The 12,173-nt window shown below is 44.1% G+C and overlaps 1 protein-coding gene and 1 long non-coding RNA gene across 8 annotated transcripts in view; one reads left to right on the top strand and one right to left on the bottom strand.

Moving 5' to 3' along the window:
- LOC308477429 overlaps window positions 1-10,886 on the bottom strand; it is an 84,605-nt gene extending 73,719 nt beyond the window's left edge. Inside the window, exon 1 of the long non-coding RNA XR_013986557.1 lies at window positions 10,798-10,886. This is a non-coding gene — a long non-coding RNA (uncharacterized lncRNA). The remainder of the gene's footprint in view (window positions 1-10,797) is intronic.
- Window positions 1-12,173, top strand: part of SORCS1 (sortilin related VPS10 domain containing receptor 1) — a 379,912-nt gene that overhangs the window by 295,519 nt on the left and 72,220 nt on the right. For all 7 annotated transcript variants that reach the window (XM_081005905.1, XM_081005903.1, XM_081005904.1 and 4 more), the window contains exons 9-10: window positions 1,999-2,178; window positions 8,672-8,818. In XM_081005905.1, the coding sequence (XP_080862031.1) occupies window positions 1,999-2,178; window positions 8,672-8,818 (327 nt within the window). The remainder of the gene's footprint in view (window positions 1-1,998; window positions 2,179-8,671; window positions 8,819-12,173) is intronic.

Raw genomic sequence — 12,173 nt, 5'->3', positions numbered from 1 at the left:
AATGCAGATACATATTAATTAGACACAGAGGACAGACGTGTATGTCTTGGAACAGCAAAATGCTACCGTAGCATTAGTTTGGGGGGGCTTTCCTGAAAAAATCTTTATGAGGTATAATAGTACAAGAAATTAAAGACATTGCTTTGCAAGTATCCGCATAACCAATAGGGGACTGAAGCAGCACAACAGTTAATCTGATCTGCACATTTTATTTTAACAGCAAACACAATTTTTTAAGGAGCTTAGAAAATCAGACATTTAAAGAATTCTCAAGTACATTTAATATGCTGTTCGACACTGCTGGATTTACAGATTTCACAATTACTTGGTCATGTGCAACCCAGTCCTGTACATGCTTACTCATAAGGAAGCATCATTGTGTCCAGTCCGCAAGTGGATGCTAGAATGCAACCTCATTGTTGGAATCATCATCATCCCTACTGTTTTAATTCACCTGGAATGGCACACAGATCCCCTTTCCCTACATATCTAGGTTTGAGTATGGTATATTACAGGGATAAGCACATGATTACTTGACTGCCTATGTAGCATTTCTCAAACTGTGGCCCAGGGACCACCAGCCAGGCCTCAGTGTTGCAGCCTGCCCCCTAGTAGTGCAGTAACCTTTAGGTTTAACTGACTCTAGAGGCAGTAGCTCCCCACACATGCACACTACATAGGCATGCCTAGGAGCAGGAGTTAGTTAGCAAGTGAAGCTAATAGCATCCAAAGTTGGATGAGGGGAAAGGAAAGAGCGGATATGAGCAATGTGGCTGGCTGAGTGTGAGGGAAGAGAGAGATTGGCAAGGAGGGAAGCAAAAGAGTTGCATAGACTGAGGGAGAGGAAAATCAGAAGCCCTTGGGACTGCTGTAGAGTCTTCTGGCTCCTCCATGTCACAGGTGTGTATACCTACACCCTGCTCATCTTTTATTCCTGCTCAGTCTCCTGCTGAGGCATGAAGCTTCTCTTCCCTCTACTGAGGCAGAACAACTGGTGGGGACATTGAAGGAAATACAGTGGGAGGTGGGGTGGGGGTGGAGATACAAAGTCAATATTTTTAAACTTGTATTAATAATCTCAGAACAGAGAAGAAGGTTGTAAAAGAGGGAAGCCATTTTAGGAAGAAATGAATGTAAAAGGCACCAAGAGGAGGGATGGAGGAAATTGGCAGTTTGGAGGTGGGGCTAGGTTTGAAATTATTTATGAAAGGAAAATGAGAAGCGGGGAAAGGGAAATGATATTAGTAATAATACTGTGAGAGGCATGCAGGTGTAGGGTGTCTAATTTTTGACAACTTCTACCCTCTAGATCCTCTGAATCAGCAAATTCTGCCTAAACTGGGGAGGGTGAGTTAGACTATCTCCAGAAACAATGCATCCTATTAACTTGAAGAAAGCTGAAGTATATAACTTGTCTCCACTGGGAAATCACTGTGGCAAAGATTTTAGCAATTTCCCAAAGACCAATTAGGTCCCATCAAGAGAAAATAATGTTAGTAACTGCCTGCTGGTTACGGCAGTTGCCACCTCCATGTTGTTGCTGACTCTGCTCTTGCGCCACCATTTTGTGAGTGAACCAGCTCGCAAAAGGACCCTGGACATAGAAAGTTTGAGAATCCCTAGCCTATGGCATTTCCTTTACCATAATGAACAGTGGTTCCTAATTGTAGAATTTTCTCACACTGTTGAAGGACAGAAAGGAATTAATATTCTACGTTTCTTTTAATACACTCATCCTCCATTGCTACTGTACAATGCCATCACCAGTGTAAATGTTCACTTAATGTGTCCTCAATTCATTATTACTGTGCATATATCTGAAGAAGAGAGAATGTGTAAAATATGCATGTGCACATGCAAGTAGATTGACTTTGGTTTCTGATTAGACTTCATAATGAATCTCTGCCTTCCTCCACGAGGCTTACCCTGCCTTGCCCTTGGAGCAGAGACAAGTGAGATGCCCGACAATGATGCTTCTCTCTGTGCTTTCTCCCCCAGGACATGCACGTCATCAGCACTGATGAGAATCAGGTGTTTGCTGCAGTCCAGGAATGGAACCAGAACGATACATATAATCTCTACATCTCTGATACCCGAGGGGTCTACTTCACCCTGGCTTTGGAAAATGTCAAGAGCAGCCGAGACCTGGAGGGCAATGTGATGATAGACCTCTATGAGGTATGTGACGATAGGGCACATTGCCACCTCTAGTTTATGCACACACAAAAATCCCCTACTAAGGCTGGGATGCCCAGTGTAGCTGGATGTTTCTGTGGGTGCAGAATGTGTTCTCTTTCTGACAAGAGTTTGGTAAATCATATCACACAAGGGCCACATTCATCTCCACTCATAACTACCTTTCCCAGTGAAGAGGTGCTAAAGAGAAGCGGCATCCTGAGTTTCATCAAGACTTGAGGGTGCACGGTCACAGCTAGGTTCAGGGATCTCTCTGGCATGGATTCTAAAAAGGAAAGGAGACAAGTTTCTGTCTGGGCTGAAGAAGAATTCTGACTCCTGCAGGCATCTTTGGAGTTGGAGCAGCCTCGGGAAAGAGCAGCATGGAACACCCTTTTGGAGGATTGCAGAAAGCTTAACCAAGTGGAGTCGTCCCTTGAGCAGAATACTGAACAAAATGGGGGCTGGGAAGTACACAGCTATAGAAATTAGACAGGCATTAGCTCCAATACAAAGGGTGATTTCGTTAAGGACAGGGCTGGATAGAACAAGATCAATAAATGACATTGGGTGGTATCTAGAAAAATAGTTTAGCTGGATATTGCCCAAAGAGCTATCTGCCAGTAGATTTCACAATGCAATTTTCCCACTAGAAAGAAGACAGGAAGTCACAAGGGGTCTCTGGACAATCAGAACTTGCAGTCAGGTGACTGACATGCCCCTTATGAGGAAATGTGAAGATATTTACCAAGAAATATCAATATGGACTCAGTCCAATTACCCATGGGAAGATGCTTGCAAGAAGCAGCATCCATTACTGACCTGAGTTGATGAAAGCTAAATAAGGGTGCCTGCTTGCATTATATAGGATAGAAATTATGGGGACTGATTAGGCTTGCCCTTTCATAATCATAATTGTGCATATTGGGTATTGCAAGAAAAATCCACCTGCATGGCAGTGACTACGGAGAGAATATTTGGTGGGAATGATAGGAACTTCCCCTGAGAGAAGTATACTTAACTTGAACTGCTGTATCTCCGTCTGATTACCTGCAGTAGTGCTACACTCATTGCTTTGAGCAAATCCAAAGCAACCTCATAGTCCCAGGGCATGTACAGAATTTCAGTTGAACTGAGCACCTCACTTTTGAGGACCACTGTCCTTTCTAGCCAATAGCCTTGGACTTCTGCATTCTTCCATATCAACTATCCTTTATGTGGACAGCTAGTCTGTATAACAGAGTAAGTTCCACCTCATAGTCAGGAATGTTCAGTTACTGAGAACTTGCACTCAGGAACTGCATCAAGACTCCAAAGTCAAAGGATACACTATCTCCAACTGTTACCATTTTGAAACACGTTTGACTTAGGAGTGAGACTGGGGGCAAACGTTTTGCCAAGCTTTGAGTAAAACCACCAGGCGCTGGATAAAATTGTGCAAGGTTTCCATCTGACCACCCCTGCTCTATAGAAAAATGTGCTACAGACCGAAAAGCAGAATCCCCGTGCTGTCTACCTCAATGTGAAATTCCCTAGGTGGATTGACTTTGACTTTTGCACGTGACTTAGAACATCTTTTACAGGTAAGCACCTTGACACAACCATCCAGGAAGCCTGAATGGGCAATGTTTAAAAGCAGACAAAACTGGGAAGGAATAGTCATGTCATTTCCTGATCACACTGAGGATGATTTTTTTCTTTCTCCCCCCCCAAAACCCCCTCCCTATTAATTCCCCCACCCCAAGCTTTGGCAGGCTGTTGAAAAGGCTGTTGCTTCCCATTACCATCAGGTTGAGGAGTGGTTTCACTGCATTATGTAAAAGTGTCCTACATCCCAAGAGGGGGAAGGAGGAGGGATCGAATGAAAAGCTTCTGTATTATTAGGCTGACAGTTCATAGCAGTCTGGATTGAAATTGATGTGATCAGACTGGTCATGTCGTATCTGCTGATTGCCTAGATAGAAAGAATATTGGCTGACACCAAGGCTGGCACAAAGCGTTCCCTTCAATCTGATTGTTCTGACTGGGGATGAGCTGAAAGCCATCCAGTGCAAGTCTCCCAACAGGATTGCAATGAATGATGAGTGCTTAGAGGTAAATGAAGATAAAGAAGAGATAGCAGAGAGGGGAGGGGGGAATCCATGGATGGATTAGAAAGTTGTAGAAAATAGAGGGGGGAAATCAGAGGCTGCATGGGTGGGGAAAGGTGGTGACAGTTCTAAAAATACTCATGGGTGTTTGTCAAAAAACATATTGTCCTCAGCCAGCCTTCCCCAACCTCTAATTATAATACATTTATTGTGGAAATGGATTTTTTTGATTATTATTTTTTTAAAGACAATTCCTGGCCACAGGCTTACAATCTGAAAGACACAATACAAATGCAATGGAAAGCAGAAAGCATCAAAGTCAGCCTTAAATACATTTAGGACCTTTCTACCATTTATGGTGGTGCAGTTTCCAGGGTTTGGATTTTTTGGAGTGCTGCCACACAATGTTGCCATTATTCAGAGCCAGTGTGGTGTAGTGGTTAAGAGCGGTAGACTCGTAATCTAGTGAACCGGGTTCGCATCTCCACTCCTCCACATGCAGCTGCTGGGTGACCTTGGGCTAGTCACACTTCTCTGAAGTCTCTCAGCCTCACTCACCTCACTGAGTGTTAGTTGTGGGGAAGGAAGGGAAAGGAGATTGTGAGCCGCTTTGAGACTCCTTCAGTAGTGATAAAGCGGGATATCAAATCCAAATTCTTCTTCTTCTTCTTCAGCTGGTATACCAGAATAACTTGCTCCAAACCCCACAAAGTAATGAAACTTCTGTGAAAGATCCAGAACAGAAGTTTGTGCAGGAACCATCCTGGTTTCTATGTGAAGGGGTTGGTGAGTGTGGTTTGGGAGATGGCTGTTTTGTGCCACTTCCCTCTGACCCGTGTGAGCTGTCAGTCATGTGAGCTGAATTCAATGAAGAGATATAACAGACAGAGCACTGCCTGTGATGGCAATTCCTAGCTGCCAGCAAAGTCTCATCATGACTACCATAGTTTGCCATAGTTCCTTTTCTAATCTCCTATACTCCTACAAGATTAGAATTCAGGAATAAAAAAGGTAAAGTTAAAGGTCCCCTGACAGTTAAGTCCAGTTACGAATGACTCTGGGGTTGCGGCGCTCATCTCGCTTTACTGGCCGAGGGAGCCGGTGTTTGTCCACAGAGTGTTTTTCCGGGTCATGTGGCCAGCATGACTAAGCCATTTCTGGTGAACCAGAGCAGCGCACAGAAACGCCATTTACCTTCCCGCCGGAGCGGTACCTATTTATGTACTTGCACTTTGACGTGCTTTCGAACTGCTAGGTGGGCAGGAGCTAGGACCGAGCAATGGGAGCTCACCCTGTCACGGGGATTTGAACCGCTGACCTTCCGATCGGCAAGCCCTAGGCTCAGTGGTTTAGATCACAGCACCACCCGCGTCCCCTAGAATTATGGAATCCTTGGCATTAAATAAATAAAAACTACAAAAGGGCTAATCCATGCACATGCTTATAACTTCAACAATTTACTGGCTTGGGGGACATGGAGGGTGTATACAGGGTGTGACTAAAGCCACAGAATTTTTCTGTTTTGGGGTTCAATCTATCATCAGGGTGCAAAGGAATGCTCTGCACTTACTCTCTAATAATAGCAACATGTGACCAAAGATGCAGACAATCAGCTGCAAATCCAGCTGCAAATCCATTAAAACATCAGGTCAAAAACAGAAAGTGTACCACTCTAAATGGTGCATGTGGGAAGGCCTTTCCTAAGGAGTTGTACCTTCTTCCAAGTGAACAAGATAGGATTGCATTGCATCTGTGCACTAACATTGCGGGAAAGCACTTTCCAAGGTGGCTTGTGCCTTCTCACTCCGAGAAAAGATTTATGACTAGCATCATAAAAGACGGAGTCACAGAAATTCAGAACATTTTCCTACCTGATATATAAAATGCTGTTTAGTCTTTCATGACTAGCATCTCCCACAGAGAGAAGCATGAGAGCAAAGCGCAATTGTATCAAAATAACAGGAAAGAAAGTTACAAACAGAGTTTGGGCAGGGGTTGGAGCACAGTACTTTTCGCCTCCTTTGGAGTACTTTCCCTTTCAAACTCACACCTTGCTAGACATGCACACAATAGAAATTTCCCCAAGATTTCAACACACAGTTTGAAAACGAATCTTGGCTTCATTGGGGCTTGTGGGAGACTCAATCACTGTGTTTTAGCTTCCTTTCATCCTGGTGAAAGCAACTTGGAGGGAGGTTGAAGAAATCAAGTCCGGTTAATGTAACCCCTCCTTATAAGTCATTCCACAAAGACCAGCAATTTGCACAAGTTATGGCAAAGTTCAGAAGTACATAAGAACACTGGAAGCTTCCTTATACCATTGGTCCATCTGGCTCAGTAATGTCTACACAGATTGGCAGTGGCGCTCCGGGATTTGAAGGGAGATGGTCTCCCTTAGTTCTACCTGGAGATGCTGGGAACTGAACCCAGAACCTTCTGGATGCATAGGACATGCCCTGCCATTGAGCTGTGCCCATCTCTTTTGGCATTTCCTGACACTCATGTGTTACAAGTTCCTTTGGGCTGCAATAAACGAAGCTCCACACCACCATAATGTGTATGTGATAGTTTCAACCGCATCTTCATTCCTACTGCTTAAAAAAAATGTCCCCAAACTCCTGCTACCATACCTGCCATTGTTCAGGACATGCACACAGATTGCATGTTCATAGGCATACTCTAAGTATAAATTATAACATCGGGGGGGGGGTGTCCCACCTCCTGCATCTACGCTGCCTGCCTCATGTGCTAAGAAAGGAACTGCCCTCATTCAGCTTCTATTTGTGTTTCTTCTTCAGATCGTCATTAAGAACCGAAGTTAAAATGCAAGTAACTTTTCCTGCTGCTACAATACTTTGCAGCTGGGTGCCAATTAAATAATAACAGCAGAGAAGAAAAAGGCCCCTTGAGTGACATTATGTATCAGTTCTTGTACTCCCCTGCCAAGGGAGCAGTTCGTGTTGCAGGAACCAGAAACACTCTGCTGAAAGACAAAAGTTTTAGCCCTCCCCTCTCATCCTCCTGCAAACCTAGCAGTTGGCACAGTGACAGGTTGTCTGTCATGCTGCTGTAGATATTGTGCTATTGATTTCCAGCACATAGGGAAAGCCAGACCTGTTTGACAAAGCAAAGCTGTTTCTCATGTTGCTTCTTGCATCCCATTCAGTTTTATTTAGAGCTGAACAAATTGCCCTTTTCAAATTTGTAAACCATCTTTGTGTCTCTTCCGAAGGCCTTGAACTTGCTTTTCTTTCCATTTCATTAATTTGAAGTTTAGACCTAAGGGAGCTGCTTGACGACGTGACTGCTTCCGCAGGGAAAAAGAGAGAGAGAGAGCAGGAACAACATGTGTTTCTGGCCAATGGCTTCACCGAATTGTTGAATAATGGAGCTGGAAGGGAACTTGCAGGTCATCTAACTCAACCTCCTCCACAGTGCACAATCTGCAATGTAGGAGGCAACTACAGCAAGCCTTTGGATGCTGTGGGTAGCTTTAAAGAAGGATCAGACTATGGAGGATAAGTCTATCAAAGGCTTGGTGGTGAAAAGTTCTGAGGCAATATGCTTCCATTGCTAGAGAAGGAAAGGCTATTGTGTGCTTTTCTGGACTTCCTAGAAGCATCTGAATGGCCATCTCACAAAACAATATGGTGGTAGTCTGATCCAGCAAGGCAGGAACCTCCAGGAACCTCCATATTTGCTTTGGGTTCTTCTCCAGTAGCAACTGTAAGAGGGAGCTAATCACATCCACACCAACCAACTACTGTGTCTTATATGGTACAACCAAAAATTTCAGGTGACATAGCTAAGTTAAGGAAGTTCATAGGAGACAAATTGCCCAGCTCCTTCCTCCTACAGCCACATGTGTGCTCTAAACAAGCTAAGGGGGCCTCCTGAAGGATGTGAGATAAGATACAAGGCTACTGGATGGGGAACTTTCATGAACTTCCTTAACACACTCACCTTAGGATTCAAAGTATTAAAACTTTGGACCGTTTCCATCTTTGCTGGCAACCCCCTGTACCCTATCCAGAAAGGAAGTTGCCGTCCAGAGAGGCATAAGGGGGTGCAGGAGTCAGAAGGAAATGGGGAAACTTTCATTACTTGGGATTCATTAAGTTAACTTACCATCATATCCAGACCATTATGTTCCCATCTTTGTTTCATGACTTTTCATTGCCAAAACCCTCCCTTACAGTGTCTGAACTTTGAATCCACAGTGGTGTTTTATGTTATTCCTTTTCTAGCCTGTGGTTTATAAGGCGGCCTTTGATGCATTTTTCACCCAAGAGTCTGCTGTATACTCAGGCTATACACCATACCCCAAAGCTTGATTTGACAGGTAACAATGCATGCACAATCTGTGTCAAATTTATCTGTTTTTCAGCCATGCCAATTTTTCCTAGGTAGCAGGGATAAAGGGAATGTTCTTGGCTAACAAGAAGATTGACAACCAAGTGAAAACTTTCATCACCTACAATAAAGGAAGAGACTGGCACTTGCTACAGGCCCCAGACACAGATCTGAGAGGAAACTCGGTTCATTGCCTCCTGGTAAGTGAAGGTTTGTGGGGACAATGGGGTAGGGGGTGGCTTTTTGTGACAACAGAATGACACGATCCATTAAAAATAAATGCATCTTCCTCCAGGGTTGCCTCTTCCCCAGTAGTACATCCTATGTGAAAACTCCATTATGGAGGTTTCTAGCATCTCTGGAATCAGAATCAAGCTGTTGTTGTATTTGGGGGGGGGGGGCATGTGCATTACTGAACCTTTTCCCTGATGCATTCAGTTTTGGCAATACAGGATGGACTTTGTGCCAAGTCAGAACACGAGATGGCAAGAGGGACTTCTTTGTAGGTGCAAATGGGAGACAAATTGGATATTTGGATGCTTAGATATCTTAGGGTGACCCTGGTGCGAATAACAGTACCAGATGATGATATGGAAATCTACACAATAACTTGTGGTAAAATGTGTGACTTCTTGTCTCATAATCTGAGTCTCTCTAAAAAGGATATGTAGGACCTTTGCTTAAAATGGAAACAAATACAGTGGTACCTCGGGTTACAGACACTTCAAGCCACAGACGCTTCAAGTTACAGACTCCGTTAACCCAGATATAAGTAGTACCTTGGGTTAAGAACTTTGCTTCAGGATGAGAACAGAAATCATGCTTTGGCAGCGCGGTGGCAGCGGGAGGTCCCATTAGCTAAAGTGGTACCTCAGGTTAAGAACAGTTTCAGGTTAAGACCAGACCACGAGAGCAAATTAAGTACCATGAAGTTCATGAAAGTTCATGAAAGGCTGTATATTTTCTCCAGTCACATGCACCTCACTAACTCATTTCAGCAGACCAACCTAATTAACACCTTTTGGACTGTCCCAGTGCCCTGCTATCAATCCAAGAGTGAAGATGCACTATCAGAACAATTCTGTATGGTGACGAGTTCAGACATTTATCCCTAACCTCGAGAAGGACAAGGAAACCCACCTGGACTCTTGCACTTTAAACAGCTCACAACAATCTGGGACCTGAGCAAGTGCCATAGCATTGCATATGTACTCTAGGCAGATGTTTGAAGTTATTGCATAAAGGGCAGGATGCCTAGCTCACTCTTGATTATACATGTAAAGATTAGGATCAGGAAAATGAAGCTGAATTCTGTAGAGATGTGTCAGCCTTGCAAGACTTCTCTCCCCACATCTCCTTTTCATTTCTCCTCAAGTTTCTTGGCTAGTCTGCGCTTCTTTGCTCCTCACCCGATCAGGATTTGTCTGCCATCTTGTGGTCCTCAAGGGTACTTAAGAAGGAGAGGGTAGAACTTTTCCTCCAACATATACATAAAGGAACATCATATTGCGTGGAAGTCTGTCAAATGGCAGGTGTAAGAGAGTCAGAGAAGACCGCGAAGATAGGGCAGAGAATTCCCATAGGCCTCAGAGAGGAGGAAAGGGAGTAAAACACGCCAGCAAAAGTTCAGCTTGTGCTGCGCCCATCAAAGCAAAGTAGGGGAGAGTTGCGTTAAACTTTTACCCTGTAAAATACAGCAGCCGTCTTAAACAGCCCAATATGAAAGTATTAAAAGGAGAGAGACTGAGGAGGCAGTTACCTCAACTGGGCTGCAGTGCTGAGTAAATTACTTCAAATTGCTCATGGTTTAAACATGCCAGGGAAGTGGTGGTATGTATGAGTTTGGTTTTTAAAGATGTGTTTCCCAGCTTGCCCTTCAGAATAGATAACATTATCAAGGCACATAAGTCTTCATGCCTTTTGCAGATGCTCTTCAGCCCACCGAGTTTGCTGCTTTGTAAATCCCCAGTTGGATTGCTACAATGTGTGACCCTTGCAAGGCTGTCAGTTACTGTTATGGTGTTTGGTATATTGTTCTTGTGTAGTGACAGGCCCATTCATTTGATTCTGCTCTGCTCTGCTTGTTTGCTTCCCTCCTCCCCCCCCCTCTTTTGTGTTGCCTTTTGTGACATCAACAAGAGATCGCACCCCACCTCCCAGTACTTGGTATCCTACTCACCTCTTGGCAGCACACGCCATATTGACTTCACCATAGTGAAAGCCTCTCTGAAGAGGCATAAATGCTGAAGAACATGAAGAACACTTTTGTTCCCGGGGGTCTCACCTTGCATTGGGCAGGCGGGGGAATGAATCATCTGATACAAAGCTTGTTGGCATTTAGTGGTAATCTGCTTCCCAGTGGCTTTTGCGGTTATTTATTAACTGAGTAAATAACAGGTTGGGAAGTAACCTTGGTAGGCCTTTTGCATGTGTAGCCACTGAGATTGTTTTGATCTTTGAGGGATTATGCTAGCCTCTGGAGAACATTACAACCCCGGGCATTAGGAATGAGGAGGATATGCCCTTGTTTTTATTATTTGCATTCACTGTTCTTCTCTTCCTGCCACCTGCTGCCAGCAACCGCATTGGAGAGATGCTACAGTTTTTTTTTTAGTTATGATAGAGCTTTGCTGTGTGTTGGGAGAAAGATAGCTGTTCCCTCTCTGTAAAATAATAATAATAATAATAATAAAAAAAAAAAGTATCACTGGAAGTAGGAAGGTATCCCTCTGTTTGCTCTCTGGATCTAATGTCATAAGTATATTTAAAAACAAACAAACAAGAACTAAGAGGAGACCTGCTATTAGGCAGATGGTAGGCTTCAGATGCAGGGGACAGTAGCACCAGTGCCCTCCTGGTGACAATAATTGTACTGGGTTTGGCTGGCTGCTTTACCTGGCTGCCTTCTCCCACTGTGTCACAGACCATACCATTGAGAAAGGTCTCTGACTGAGCAAGCAGGCAGGGAGGCAAACAGCTCAGGCCAAACAGTTCATCAGGCACCATTCATCCATTACTCTGCTTATATCCATTTGTTTAAGCAAGCAACAAGCAGGTGCCAGGTGGCTTGGTGAATCAACAGGGACAGATGTTATAGAATCATGGAATTGTAGAGTTGGAATGGACCCTGAGGATCATCCCTGCAATGCAGGTATAAGCAGCTGTCCCATACAGGCATCAAGCCTGAAACCTCGGTGTTAACTGGACCATGCTCTAACCAACTGAGCTATCCAGCCTGTTGGAGGGCAAATCTCTGTGTGAGGTGCCCTTCACCTCCTGTGGTAGCCTGTTACCCCCAGGTGTGTTGGAGGACCTGGTCTGGTCAGCTTCCATATGTAGAATAGAAGGGGCATCACCTTGACTTTTGCTTTGGTCTTAGGCTGGCAGTGGTATATTGTTTGATAGGGCAAATACCTCTTTCTGTTCTAAACTTAAAATTTTAAAACAATAGCTAACACTCATGAGATGAAAAGGATTTTTGCTGTTGATTTCAGTGCAGTGAGAACGTTGCTTCAACACCAGCTAAAGGTCACATGTGAATGGCAGCATGTGGAT

The sequence above is a fragment of the Podarcis pityusensis genome (genome assembly GCF_964106645.2).
Source record: "Podarcis pityusensis genome assembly, chromosome: 5".
Classification (NCBI taxonomy): domain Eukaryota; kingdom Metazoa; phylum Chordata; class Lepidosauria; order Squamata; family Lacertidae; genus Podarcis; species Podarcis pityusensis.
This window is presented reverse-complemented; position numbering and strand designations above follow the sequence as displayed.